Source organism: Mus caroli, chromosome 10 (genome assembly GCF_900094665.2).
Source record: "Mus caroli chromosome 10, CAROLI_EIJ_v1.1, whole genome shotgun sequence".
NCBI classification, from domain to species: Eukaryota; Metazoa; Chordata; class Mammalia; order Rodentia; family Muridae; genus Mus; species Mus caroli.
Window position 1 is genome coordinate 78,598,944 of NC_034579.1, and position 15,504 is coordinate 78,614,447.

The 15,504-nt window shown below is 45.5% G+C and overlaps 1 protein-coding gene across 3 annotated transcripts in view; it reads left to right on the forward strand.

The window, feature by feature from the left end:
- Rfx4 (regulatory factor X4) overlaps positions 1-15,504 on the forward strand; it is a 138,901-nt gene that overhangs the window by 47,620 nt on the left and 75,777 nt on the right. For all 3 annotated transcript variants that reach the window (XM_021174600.1, XM_021174601.2, XM_021174603.1), the window contains exon 4: positions 1,258-1,381. In XM_021174600.1, coding sequence (XP_021030259.1) covers positions 1,258-1,381 — 124 coding nt within the window. The remainder of the gene's footprint in view (positions 1-1,257; positions 1,382-15,504) is intronic.

The following is a 15,504-nucleotide window of genomic DNA, read 5'->3' on the forward strand; positions in this document are numbered from 1 at the left end:
CTTCTTTCTTTCTTTCTTTCTTTCTTTCTTTCTTTCTTTCTTTCTTTCTTTCTTTCTTTCTTTCTTCCTTTTTAATAATTTTTATTGGATATTTTCTTTATTTACATTTCAAATGTTATCCTCTTTCCTGTTTCCCGCCCCCCCCTCCTGGAAATCCCCTATCCCATCCTCCTTCTCCCTGCTTCTATGAGGGTGTTCCTCCACCCACCCACTCCTTCCTCCCTGCCCTCGATTCCCCTACACCTATCTATCTAGCCTTCTATCGAGCCTTCATAGGACCAAGGACCTCTCTTCCCATTGATGCCTGACAAGGCCATCCTCTGCTACATATATAGCTGGAGCCATGTGTACTCCTTGGTTGATGGCTTAGTCTCTGGGAGCTCTGGGAAGTCTAGCTGGTTGACATTGTTGTTCTTCCTATGGGGCTGCAAAACCTTCAGCTCCTTCAGTCCTTTCTCTAACTCCTGCATTGGCGACCCTGTGCTCAGTACTATGGTTAACTGTGAACTTCTGTATTTATAAGGCTCTGGCAGGGCCTCTCAGGAAATAGTTATCTCAGGCTCCTTTCAGCAAGCACTTCTTGGCATCCACAATAGTGTCAGGGCTTGGTGATTGTATATGGGATGAATCCCCAGGTGGGACAGTCTCTGGATGGCTGTTCCTTCAGTCTCTGCTCTACACTTTGTCTCCATATTTGCTCCTGTGAGTATTTTGTTCCCTTTTCTAAGAAGGACCAAAGCGCCCACACTTTGGTCTTCCTTCTTCTTGAACTTCATATGGTCTGTGAGTTGAATCTTGGGTATTTGGAACTTTTGGGATAATATCCACTTATCAGTGAGTGCACACCAAGTGTGTTCTTTTATGATTGGGTTACCTCACTAAGGATGATATTTTCTAGTTCCATCCATTTGCCTAAGGATTTCATGAATTTGTCATTTTTAATAGCTGAGTAGTATTCCATTGTGTAAATGTACCACATTTTCTGTATCCATTCCTCTGTTGAAGGACGTGGTGGGTTCTTTCCAGCTTCTGGCTATTATAAATAAGGCTGCAATGAACATAGTGGAGCATGTGTCCTTGTTATATGTTGGAGACTCTTTTGGGTATATGCCCAGTAGAGGTATAGCTCGGTCCACAGGTAGTACTATGTCCAATTTTCTGAGGAACTGCCAGACTGATTTCCAAAGTGGTTGTACCAGTTTGCAATCCCATCAACAATGGAGGAGTGATTTTCTCACCCGGTGTTTCTTTCCCTAGGCTGGAGGAAAACTACGAGATTGCAGAGGGCGTCTGCATCCCCCGCAGTGCCCTCTACATGCACTACCTGGATTTCTGTGAGAAGAATGACACTCAGCCTGTCAATGCTGCCAGCTTTGGGAAGGTAAGTCTAGCCTCTCTATGATCCTCGCCCCCCCCCCCAACTTTACATAATTCGCACACTTTTAATTTTTTTAATTAACAGTTATCTCAGGCTCCTTTCAGCAAGCACTTCTTGGCATCCGCAATAGTGTTTGGGTTTGGTAACTGTATATGGATGAATCCCCAAGTGGGACAGTCTCTGGATGGCCTTTCCTTCAGTCACCAAGGGTTTTGTTTTGTCTTTGTTTTTGTTTTTATTAATTTCATAAAATGATAGAACTAAACTATTTTAAAACTGTGTGTTATGGGCAGGCAAAATGACTCCGTGGTACCTGCCACCAAGCCTGAAGGTCTGAGTTTGATTTCCAAGACTCACACGGTAGAAGGAGAAAACTTGACTTTGACAAGCTGACCTCTGTCTGTTTGTCTATCTATGAGTATGGTGACTTTGCCATAATATTTTGCTGCCACACCCTCACACCATTATAACAAAACAATACCAAATCAAAGTCTAGAACAAGGCAAATTCAGAGTTTTTGGTAATACTTGGCTGTAAAATTTCAATCAATTGAGGTATATTGTAAAGCAAGAAGTCAAGGTGGCTTGCTTGACTTTCCTTTGTACTAACCTGCATAAGCCAATATGTCTCCCCCAAGAGGCAAATGTGAATGCTCAGGCACGTTCTATGTTCTGACAGTGAGCCTGGGGTGAGAAAGGCAATGGGCATGGTCACATGAATGCCCTGGAGAGACTGGGGCAGTCTGGGTGTCCTCGGCTAAAAACGATGATGCATGACATCTTACATTCCAGTGTATGGCAGGTCTCCAGTTAGGTAGTGGTAGCACGGCCTAGAAGGGGCCCAACACGTTGCTATGAGGGGCTCAGACCCAGCAGTGAAGGAAGAGAGCATTCCATGACTCCCATGACACCTGACTTGGGTTGACATCCCTTTGAACTGGCCACAGTGGAAAAGTTAGTGAGGCTAGAGGGGCGGCTTGGAGGAGTTTGAAGAATTAACCTGGAAGCCACTCTGAGCCTCTGCCACCTCGTGGCAAGCAACAAGGTTCAGCTGAGGTGTCTGCGGGTGATGGAAAATAGTGTTTTCTTAGTCACCCAGAAATTCATGTATTTATTAACCACCTCTTGGGTGTGATGACAACTGTTGGTGCTATGAATTCATCTTTGACATTTCTGTGTCCAGATGTGAACAGCCATCCATTAGCTTAATTATGAAGTTAGCAAAACTAACACCATTGGTTTGCTTGTATAAAGACTCTAACAACAACAACAACAACAACAACAACTTCTGCTGTACAGTCATCCTGGCATTTCCTTGAACTCTTACTTGAGAGGACTTTGACTGAAGTCTGTTCTTTTCTCTCAGCACCCCAGTTTCATTCCTATTTTAAGCTTTGAGCCTCCTTGTTTAAGATGTGGTCAAGTCCCAAGAGGTTTGTGGTCTAATAGTCACCCTGACTTGGGACTCCTCCTACCATCTGTGCTGTTTCTCCTTCCTCTGTGCTATGCAGTCTGGTGTTCAGAGCCATGTGTAGCTGTCTACGTCATTGAAACTCTCACAAAAGCAAGAGCTTGGCTCACTACCAGTTGCATTGTCTGCATTGCAAACATTCCAAGGCAGCATGTGGCTAGAGACCACCATATTGGATGGCACCTCATCATCACAGACGGTTGTTCTAGGGGACAGCCCTTGTTACATACCCCCAGGGGGCCACGGATGAAGCACGGTGTCCTTTGCTTTCATATGACAGTCCACAGAAAACCTCTGTGATCTCAGCAGACTGAAGTCAGTAGGGAGATTTACTTCCTGACAAGGCTTTAGATCAAGCCTTCTTCACCAGGTTTATTGGTCCTCAGCTTATCCAGGAGTTCCAACGCTTCTCTGACCCACCTTTCTTAGCTTCTCTTTGCCATCCTTCCAGGCCCATTTTTCTCTCCCATTTCATTGTTTAGACACCTCCTGTCAAATTTCTTCTCTTCTTGGGTCTTTGGTCTCTGCTGACATCTTTGACTACCACACAGATGTCTCCAAATGACTCTTTAAGCAGTTTTCCTCCCTGAGGAGTGTGTGTGTGCCAGCTGCTTCCAAACAACTACTTAAGACACGTTCACACTTATCTTTATCATTAAGAACGTAAATGCACAGCTTTGGGCAGCTGCCCTGCCATCAGTTTCAGATGCACTTGAGTTGGGACTTTCCTAGCGGCAGAGGACAGAAGGGGCCCACCGAGGATCCATGATGAACACACAGTTGCCCAGTCTGAGATTTCTGCCATCTCCTCAAGAGAAGGGAACCCATTTTCTGAAAAGCTTGTGATACAACCACGGACCCTCGAGCAGAGGCACTCAAACTTATAATCCATCTGTGAGCTTTTAACTCAGAGCACATATGTCTCAGGATTTCTTCTTCATTTTTTAAGGAAGAAACAATGTTCATAGTAACCCTGTTTCCGCTTCAGCTGGCAAGTCAGATGTCTATGCTGAAACTGTTCCTGGGGAGGCCTGGCTGCAAACCACTTTAGCAGGAGAAGGCCACAGTAAGACCCACAATGTCTCACCATACCGTTGGCCAAACTCCATAAGCATTGGCTTCTGGGAATGTTGTCCTGACCTTGGGTCCTGGAGTCATTCAGGAAGTGGAGAAAGGTGGAAGCTTTTAGCTGGACTGTTCTTGTGCCTCCTTTTGCTGGTGGCTTAAGTCATTTTCTGGGTTCCTGGTCTTCCTTACCTCTTATTATTCTTTTGTACAAATGTACATACATGATTGAATGTGTTTGGGTGCATGTGTCTGTGTGCCCACACCTTTGTGAATGGGCATGTAACAAAATACTTGACACAAGTGATTTCATTACAGCTCAAGGTTTGAGGGTAAAGCCTGTCAGGGCAGGGAAGTCATGGTGACAGGAATGGGAGGCAGCTACTCTTTGGTCAGGAAACAGAGACATGGATTCAGGTTCTCCATTTGATTGGTCCTTTTTATTCAGTCCAGGAGCCCAGCCCATAGGATGCTGCGGTCCACATTCAGGGTGGGTCTTTCCTTCTCAGTTAAACCTCGTGAAAACACCCTCATAGACACACCCAGGTGGTTCTAATGCAGTCAGGTAGGCAATGAAGATGAACCCTCATGGCAGTCTAAGCCTGTGCTTGCTGTTCTTTCTATTAATCTATATGTCTATTCTTCTGACCACACCAGGAATCCACAATTACTGTATGTTTACAGGTAAGCCTTGAGGTCAGGTACTACCAGATCTGTTCCTTTATTTACTTCAACCACCTCTCGCTAACATCTCCTCTTCGCTCACTCTCAGACATGGTTTTGTGTGATCTTTCTGGGCACCCCCACGCTCTCTGTGTAGTCACGCTGGTCATGAATCCCAGTCTGCCTGACTGGGCTTCCCAGGAGCTTGCACTACAGGTGTGTGTGCAGCCAGTCCAGCCCCTGTGATTTCTCTCTGTATTGGTGCAGTTGTCTCACTGACTCTCACGGTGACGCCTGACACAGTTGGAACAGTATTACCCTAGTTGTTAGCTTTTCTATGTGTTGACTGTTTTCTTTATTCTCATTTTATACTTTGTTTTCCCACGGTTTCAGTTTGACTCATTTATTTACTTAGTTAGAGACAAAGACTCTTGCTATGTATCCCAGGTTAGCCTCAAAACTTGCAAATGTCCTTCTCAGTGCTGCGATTATAGGTATATGCCATGATGCCTATTTTATATCTCATTTTATTGTATTCTTTTACTTTTATTTATTTAATTTGTGTGTGTGCGCGTGCGTGTGTGTGTGTGTGTGTGTGTGTGTGTGTGTGCGTGCGTGCGTGCGTGCGTGCGTGCACGTGCACACAACATATACGTATGGGTAACTGAAGAGACCAGAAGATATTGAAGCCTCTGGATCTGGAGTTACAGTTGGTTGTGAGCTGGGCGCCAAACTCAGACACATGACTTTTGAGTGCATGCATATTATATGTTATGTTTGATGTGTACGCATGTAGGTGTGACGTGTGGAGACCATGCCTCCCTCTGCTGCTCTCTGCTTTATGTTGTGACACAGACTGTGTCACAGAGCCTGGAGTGTACTGTTTGGCTAGACTGGCTGCCCCGCAAGCTTCAGGGACCCATCTGTCTCTTCCCTAACACTGGGCTACAATGGTTCTTAGACATATTGGGTTCTGACATGGGTACTGGGGATTCGAACTCAGTTCCTCATGCTTGTGTCGCAGACAGTTTACTGAGCGATCTCCCAGCCCACCTCTTATTGTAATTGGACATCTTATATGGCTCTACTTTACCTCCTTATTTGGCATATCAGTTATACTTCTCTGAAAAGCTGATTTTCATGCTTACTGGCAATTTACAGTGTACATCTACAACTAATCAAGCCACTTCAAATGCCATGATGGCACCTCACCAGTGAGCACCTTGTAACGAGTCTCCTTTCTCCCCCGCCCGCTCTTGTAACATTGCTTTGCCATCATTAATTCCCTGCCTACATAGGCAGGTATATAATTTAGTATATCCTTAAACTATTATTTTGAACAAAATGTTATCTAGTAGTTGAATTAAAAACAAGTTTTCACTTTTACCTGAAGTTATTGGTTAGAAAAGAGAGGGACGGGAACTAGCAGTTTTATCTGTATAAGGCTACTTCAGATACTCGTGTCTCAGTTATGACATGGAGCCAGGACCTTGTAGCATTGAAGGGTGTGACAGCGTTCTTCCGCTTACAGTGAGACATGGAGAAACATCTACTGAGAGCTGAAAATATCATCAGTTAGAGACGTTCAGGATATTGAACCTGCCACCCAACACAACTCAACCTCATCTACCTTAAACATGCCTAGGACACTTATTCAGCCTATAGTTGGGCAAAAACCACCCAACAAAGCCTACTCTGTAAGAAGGTGTCTAATAGCTCATGTGATCTACCAAAGACCTCAACCCCAGTTACTGGCAGCATCGCACACCATCAAATTCTAGTTATTTGCCTTCATGATCTCATGGCTGAGTGTAGCTGCTGCTCCCTCTTCTCTGATCAGCATCACAAGAGAGCATCACCCCACGTTGTCTCCCTCCTGCCTGGAAGAGCATCATCCTGGCTTCTCCCAAATGTGCGTCCCTTTTGCTGCACTTCAAAGGCAAAACACAGGAAGTCGAGTCATCAAGACGGAGGCCATCTGTCAACTCTCAGCTGATGAGCCATTTAAAATAAGCACAGGTGGCTCATAGAACCACTCCAGACTATAAGGCTGACACAATTTACAGTCCACAAAGTGTGGGACTCTCAGGAGAAGGTAGAAATATGGGAAAGTGTTACAGAGTTTTGACAGTGCTATTTGAGTGTGCAAAGAGGCTGTTTAGCATCACAAACTCTGCTTCCAGGAAGGCTTGCTGGGGACTCCAATTTCTCTGTTCCACTTGGCTGTAAGCACAAACCTTGAAGAGCATAGAATCCAGTTATCTTAACAATTTTCTCCACACACTGTTTCATTTCTGAGGGACATTAGTAATTTGATAGTATACGCCCATCATTTTCCAGTTGGGAAAACTCGAGGGAGGGATTTTCTCAAGTTGACAGGGTAGCAGGTGCATGGCAGCTGAGATGGATGGTCCAGAGTCACAGTAACCAGGAAAAGGGAAGTTGGGCCGCAACTTTACCCCAAACGCTTTCAGTGAGGACTAGAGGACTAGAGATCACTGGTGGTTAGCTCCTCCTTGAATGGCTGCCTCCTTCCTTCTTTCTGGCTTGCCATGCTCAGTATTGGGGACAGTCAAGTGTGCTTGGGGATCTGTGGTTAGCAGCTCTGCATCCCGGGAACACAAAGAGAACCTCTCTCCCGGAATCTCTCCGTTCTGCTCACCTCCTTTCTGGGTTGACCTGGGAGGAGGGATCACTCACGTGCCCAGGAAAGTCCAGGAAATAAGAATGTTCTAAAGGCATCCTGAGGAGTCTTCCGTCATGATACCTTTCCATTAATTGGTTATTAATTAAAACATGAGATATCATTAAAATATTTAAAATTATTAAAAATAATCATACTGATAGTGTGTCTTTCTACTTGAAGTGCTAGTGTATGTGTTCCTTAGCCTTTTGAATATGGAATCAAGCGTTCGTGTGATTGCACATCAACACATTTATTTTGGGAATTTGGTTTTCTTAGCATAGTACCACACAAAAATTTCCAGGTCAGACTGGGCCTAAATCTCAACCCCAGCATTATCCAGCTGCAAGAGCCCACACAGTTTAACAGCTCTGGGCCCACTTTCCTTGTCTGTAAAATGAAACCTCAAAAGCACCCATGGAGAGACTGTGGAGCATGGAGAGACTGTGGAGCATGGAGAGACTGTGGAGGTAATGCCTGTATAAATCCCGCTTAGTCTAGAAGCCAGCAAGTAGATGCTCAAGGCTTGGTAGTTACAATTGTGATTTCATTTTATTATAGCAACACATCAAGTGCCCCATGTTTTTTTTTTTAATATATCATCCCTAATAGATGAATGTTCCAGCCCTTCTAGATGCTCTTCCTGCTGAGCAATTTTGAAAACTATTGTTCTAAAAATGTCCCACATCGCAGTCAGCCATCACCACCCGCACGTTTCTCATTATCGTCTGCGCACTTATTCCATATTTTGACTTAACCTGCATCTTATGTAACCCACCCCACTCCAACTAAATCAGTCTGCCAGAACTGTCACCGTCTCACACACACGTGACACGTCATCCGATCAACGCAAGGACAATCCCCGGTTCACATACAGATGCTTGGACTTCTTGCCCTTCTCACCCACTTCACTTGCCTCACAGTTCACCGTTAGCTTACCACGCTTGTGGTTTCTCACCGAAACCATCCTTTATCTGGTAGCACATGCGATTTGAAATTCCACTTCTGATCCACTGTAGTCTTCGTGAATTCTCTTGGAGAATTTTCTACAGAAGTAGACCTTCAAAGCTCATGTGTGAGTAGATGACAGTCAGGAAATACATATATATATATTACACTTAATACTTGTGTGTGTGTGTGTGTGTGTGTGTATGTATGCATGTGTATACATAGATTGGATTGTTATGCCCCGTGGCAAAATTGGTCTACCTGGTACTTCAAGAAGAAATAGAGGCTGTATGTTTCAAAAACTTTATTCCCACCCACCACTAGAATTCAACTCTAAAAAAGGGTCTAGGTTTATTGTTTAAAAAAAAAAGAGTGACTACGAACTGTACATCTAGATATAAATTAGTACCAATCAGATCCTTAACCACCTCTGTCCTGAATCTTCACTTTCTCTTGTTTAAATAAAATAATTTCTGAAGTATATTTTCAGTGGGAAGCCCAAAATTTCCATAGTGATGTGCCACGGTATTAGATTTCAATTTCTGTTTGACAACCCTTTCTTTTCTGCACAACCCAAGTGACCCCTGAAATCAGGATCCACAATTTTCCTTCAGAACACATCTCAGCATACCCGACTCCTCACGGACCCCAAAGCCTGTCTTCTCTCCTGTGTGGGAGAGATTGTATTTGCTGTCACCTTGGAATTTCTTTTAGATCATAGTTGGTGACAAATTTTTGCCATTTGAGGGCAGGTTGAATCTGTAGAAACTATCAAAAGTCTGGGAGGCTAAGTTTGCAGACCAAGGTGATGAAGGTAGTAGGGTGAGGGCCCAGAGTGAAGCCTGTCTGAAGAGGAGAGGGACTGAGGTGCTATGCGCCATGGCTCGTGAGGCCCTACCCAATACCACAGACCTGAGGGTGCATGCACAGTTGATGCACACCGCACTGGATCACTAGCTGGATCCCAGGTCTCAGATGTGAAACGTTTTAGGGTAACTTGCAATATCAAGAGGAACATGTCTCAGAGAGTGTATGATGCTCAGTGATGCTAACGGGGGTATCTGTTCCTCTGTTTTCTCTTTCCCCATCTTGCTGTGACAGAGCCACTGTGTGGCCATGCCATTTCAGGAACACATACCTATAACTTATGTTTCTTAAAAGTGTCACCCACAAAAATATGCACAGGTATTCTGCATGCTGGACCCCATATGTTAGCCACTCACTACCACCTAGAGCACTCCAGCAGTTCCCAAGAGCTCAGTTCTCCTGGATGGCCCCACTTCCCACCCCCTCCCCGTCCCCCCAAACCCCCAGCTCTGTCTGGCCTAGCTGAAAGAGAGAAGGGTGGGATTCACGAGTAATTAAAGGGAATTTGGAAGGCTGGGATGTTGCGGAATGTTAGATCAGTAGCTAGAACAGCATGTGGTGTTCTTTAGGCAGGCTTCATTGAATCCATACAAATAAAGAAAGAGGGGCTGCCTGCCCGTCTGCTCATTTATCAAACAGCGAAGCTCAACCTTCACAGCTTCACAAAAGTGTTTTACTGTTTGCCGAGTCTTGCTCCAGAAAATTAAAAGCTGAACAGCCCTCGTGGGGCTGAGCCGACCCTGCGTTGTTGGATACTCCCAACGAAATTGTGCCGGGCTTTCAGATTCAGAGACCAGTTGATTATTTGGTGAAAGGAAAGGAGACTCATTTGTAATTTCCAGCCCATAAGAAACACTTAAAGAAAGAAAGAAAAAAGAGAGAAAGAAAAGAAAAGAAAAAGAAAAAGAAAACAGCCAAACCTCCTTCCCATAGGATTCTGTTGTGGCTGCATGGAGGAGGTGCCATCTGCAACAGCCTTTCTTTGCTTAAAGTGGGAAAAGTCTTGAACTCCGCTGGGGTGGGCAAGATGGGATGCCTGTCTTCTCCCATCCCCCACACCCGACTCTGAACAGAACGTCCCCCTCTTATTTCCTGAAAAAGCCTTTCACTGTTGTGTTGTGTTTGTTGGAGTTTGAGGAGGTGAATATTGAGCCACTAAATATTTTTAAATAAAAGAATTTTCAGAAACAGTCACAGAGAGATATTGCTTGGGAAAGCAATGTGTACCACACATAAGCTTGACCCCTGGATTGAATGAGGATCTCTGGAAACGCAGAAAAGGATAGGAACCTTGAGAGCTGATTTGGTTGGCAATGGACAGTGCTAGAGGAAGAGGCCCTGGGGGAGGTAGAGTGGGGCTCCTTCCTTCCCTCCAGGCCTGGACTGATGCCTGCTTGCCTCTCTGGGCTTTCTCTTGCCCTGCACCCTTGCCCTGCTTCTGGATGAGGAAGTCTGAGAAGTTCGAAGTCCAGGTACCCACTGTGGCTCCACTCTTTCCCCAGCTTCAGCTAAGCTCCAGTCTGGGGACAAACAGCATCTTTTAAGGGTGATGCTCCTGTGGCAGAAGGAGCAAAATCCTTTTTCACGGCTTTCATTTTAGCACATTTTTAAAAGGTGTTAAATGCATGCGGTGCTACAATTCCAAGATAGTATCTATAGCATTGTGAGGGTTTGGGGAAAGGCTCAGTGGTAAAGGCACTTGCTGTGTGAGCATAGGGCATGAGTTCAAATCCCCAGCCCTCTTCTAAAATTTGTGGCATGGCTGTTCCCAGGTTTATAACCCTAGTGCAGGGAACCAGGTGAGGCAGGGACAAAAGGATGGGTCGAAGGTCACCAGCCTAGCTCTAGATTTAGAGATTCTTCCTCGTAGTAACAAGGCAGGGCGTGAGAAAGCAGGATACTAGATGTTCTCCTTTTGTCTCCATATATACACATCCACATGCATATGTACACACACACCATACACATACATACACACACACACACACACACACACACACACACACATGCCACATCACATACCACACACACACCGTACCATATACACATACCACACATACCACACCACACACCACATAACACACATACACACACATACCACACACACAGACACACAACACATACACACACCTCACCCCACCCCACCTCACCCCACACTCCCACATACCAGACATATACATACACATACCACATTATATACACATACCACACACACAAATACACAACGTACACAACACACATACAACACACAACACATACATACAACAACACATACTCACACCACCACACACCACACATACCATACACATACCACATATACACACACACACCATGCATATACACCACACATACACACCATTTTGAGTGTCTCTTGTGAACACTGGCTTATTTGTCATTCTTGATTAAGCAGCTTCACATCTGAGAAACTGTTACGAGGCAAAAATAATAAAACAGCAAGAGTAAGCATAATCATCATCCTGCTCAATGATATCTCCGCTCTCCTCTCTCTCTTGACACAGTAGGATCACCTTTAATGGCTAATGAAAGAATCATCCGTTTATTCTTCCGATTTCTGAGTCCACATCATCGCCTGCTTGGCTGGCTGCAGCAGCCGGCTGACTGGTGTTCCTGCTGCTGCCCTAACCCCTGAGCCAGCTCTCCACTCGGCAGCCAGGCTGATCTTTCAGTGGGAACTGATCCCCACCCCTTTCCTTCTGGCCGTCTAAGGTTTGACCACTTCACTCTGCGAAGGCAGAGTGCTTACAGGAGCCTACAGTCCTCCTGTGGTCTCTCCTGTCTCGTGGATTCATCTCTCGTCATCTCCTGTGTCTCTTCCTCCCTGCTTCATCCACACCCACCCACTGCTGCTGCCTGCCAAGCTCCTTGAGCAGGGCCTTTGGAACCCTGGGTCCTGGAAGAAAGATCCCAGGAGTTCATTCCCTCACTCCCCCACCCCTGTCCTCCCCCCTCCTCCATCACCACTGGGATCTGTATTGTCACAGTCCTCAAATGGTAAACAAAAGAGACTCCCACCTCCACATTTCCCATTCCCTCGCCTGCACTTCTGACCTCTAATGTGGCAAGTCTCTGGTTTAAGGCAGTGGGAGCCATCTCTACTTCATGCTGAGATGTCCGTTCAGGACACACACTGTTTCTATTTTGCCCAGCTCCATTATCCTCAGGGCCTCACTCGATGTTCAGGTTGTAGCACGTACTCAGTGACAGCTTCTGAGACAGTCTAAGCCATGTTCCATGATCCAACCTATTATGGTTATCAAGGCCACACACTGCTGACCACCAGGAGGAGTCAAAGGAAATGAGGCTGCAGATTTGGTTCCCATAGAGTCTTAAGGTAGAGTCTAAGGTAGGCATTGATAGAGCTGAGTTGGCCATTTGCTTACAAAGATCCTACAGAATGCTAGCAATGAGGTTCAAAAATAGAGTGCTTACCCAAAGTGGATAAGTGGGTTTTGTTCCCAGCACTGAATAAACAAGGAGGTCAGGATTTGGGAAAGACTAGTCAACAGATGCGAAGTTTTGCTCGGACAGAGTACAATCAAAATGTCTTTTATACAGCACGGAGACAAAGGGGAAACGATGCATTACATTCCCGAAAATTGCCATGAGCATCTATTTTATTGAGAGCGTAGTGTCCTCACTGCACACGTGTGTGGCAATGCTTACCCTGATTCGCCTACTCTGTCTGTTTCATGATACATATGTATTTCAGAATGCATACCATTATCGCAGTCAGTGTTCTACTTCAGTGAAGAGACACCATGACCAAAGCAATTTTTATAAAAGAAAGCATTTAATTGGGGGTCTGCTTACTGTTTCAGAGGTTAGCCCATTATCATCATGGTTATCATGGTTGGGAGTGGTAGGCATGGCAGGTAGGTGCTGGAGAAGTAGTTGAGAGCTACATCCTGATCCATACGCAGAGAGGCAGGGAGAGGAGAAAGAGGAGGAGACTGGACCCTATCTTAGCTTTTGAAACCTCCAAGCGCACCCCCAATGACACCCTTTCTCCAACAAGGCCACAACGTCTCATCCTTCTAATCCTTTCAAGTACTACTTCCTGGTGAGTAAGCTTTCAAACATGTGAGTTTGTGGGCGCCACTCTTACTCAAACCATGACAACCATATTGCACGCCATAAATGCATAAATTTTCCTTGGTCAATCTAAAAGCAATCACACAATCGTGTTTGCCATTCAAGTGGCTCAGGGAGGATTTCTGAGAGGAAATAAGGTCAGAGCTGAGACTTGAAGGGTGCATGAATATCAGTCAGACAAAGGGAATGATGGCCGGTGCCAGATCATGAGCACAGCTATGGAAAAATCCAGAGTGAGAGAGTGGTGACTCTGTGAAATCTGGAATCAGTTCCAGATGGCCAGAGCACCGGGTCAGGAGAGGTGAGCTGGGATGAAGGGGGGGGGGCATCTGGGAGAGCCTGGAAGGGCTGGGCTTTGTCCGGGGCACCATGAGAAAGTGGTCATGGAGGAGCGTGGCTGGAAGCAGGGCAATGAGAGGCTGTGGCCCTAGAGATGGGCAGGTGTGGGTAGAATCAGGATGTATTTGAAGTTGAGGGAAGGCAGAGTGTTACCATACTATAGGGGACAGAGCTTCTACTAAGGCAGGCAGTCCTGGAGGGTGTCAGAGGGTCCCCAGGACAGGCAAGGATCTGGCTTGTTCCTTCTGCAGACACACTTGGGAACTTCAAGTATCCAAACAGAATGGCTGTATGTACATGTGTATTTATGTAGTATGTGTAAGTGTATATATGTGCATGTATGTGAGTGTGAGTATGTGCATGTATGTATGTGTGTATTGTATTTATGTGGTATAAGTGTATATGTATGTGTACATGTGTTAGTATGTGTGTGTGCATGTGTGAGTGTGTGTGTGTGCATGTATGTGTGCATTCACATAATTATGTGCATGTGTGTATATATGTGCATGTATGTTTGTGTGTATGTATGTGTGCATTAATACGTCTATGTATGTATGTGTATATGAGTGTGCCTGTGTGCTTGTGTGTGTGTGTATGTGTTTGTGTTTCTAGGGATTGAACCCAGGCTTGTGTGTATGTGAGGCACGTGCTCTACCACTAGACTATATCTCCATCAGAGTGACTTCTGCTAATTGTGTTAATGATGTCTGTATTTTTATTAAGCAGAAGCATTTACTTGTCAGATATCCACTTTTTTTGGATGTGGATGGATTCTGAGTTATCGGGCTGTCCACTGTTGTCACCATCCCCTTGGCTCTTTCTCACTTTCTGTGACCTCTTAGAGCAAGGAAATATGGATCTGGTTCCCAGCAGAGAACAAGAGCTTCTCCAAGAGTGTCTGAGTGAGGTGAGCAGAGGAGAAGTTATTAGAAAGTCAATGGGAACAAGAAATTATTCACTCTTCAAACACAACTTATGTGGGGAGAAGAGGAGGCAACGGAAAGGTAAAGGCTGGCATTAAAGGAAGGCCTGGGGGCCTGGGGATAGTTCCACAACGGACAAGGAGTTGACATTGTGGAGGAGTTGAGTCCAGACTGTGCATGTTCCAGTCCTGCATCTTGGGAGCTGATGGTTTGGGGAGGGCAGCTCAGTTCCCTGAGTTTCAGTTTGTCCATCTGTCCATGGGGAACAGTAGTGGAGCCCAGAGCTGGCGTCCTGCTGATTAGCAGAGACAGTGTATGCAAATTGACTACAATGACAAAGTCATGGTACCTGATGCAGGATGGGGGACCTGAGTGGGCATGACACCAAGCCCTGTTGTTTAGTCGATGAACACCACTCAGTTCCATAGGGGAGCAGGTTGGGCAGCCTACGCAGTGTGAGAAAATGATTGGCTACTCTTTCATTGTGACGGGAGCAACTTAACAGACGGAAGACATTGCTTTGATTGTGAAATGTACCTTGTCGTAGCTTTGCTTGAACACTTAGACCTCAGTGTTACTTCTGATTGGAGAAGCCGTGGAACCTTTGGGAGATGAAGCCTCGCTGGAGGAAGTGGGTCACTAACGGAACTTCTTGAGATTTTATTGCCTGACTCCACTTCCTGTTCACTCTCTTCCCGGCCACCAGTGCCATGGACTAGGTGCTTCCGGCTTCTGTCATACCTTCCTTGCCGTGATGTTCAGTATGCCCTCAAACAATACACCAAATAACCCTGCCCTACTTACAATGTTTCTTGTCATGTAATACGACCACAGAAATGAGAGAAGGAACTATTAAGACAAAATGTGTAGGGTGGAAAGACTATAAGAGCCAGAATAGCAGGAAGTCTGCTGTGAGGCTGTCTCTCCTGAAAGAGCTGCAAGGATCAGTATCAGCAGAGGCGCTAACTCAGCAGGAGGAAAATCTCCTGGGGCCCCAGACACTCATGACTTCTGAGAGAGAGAGAGAGAGAGAGAGAGAGAGAGAGAGAGAGAGA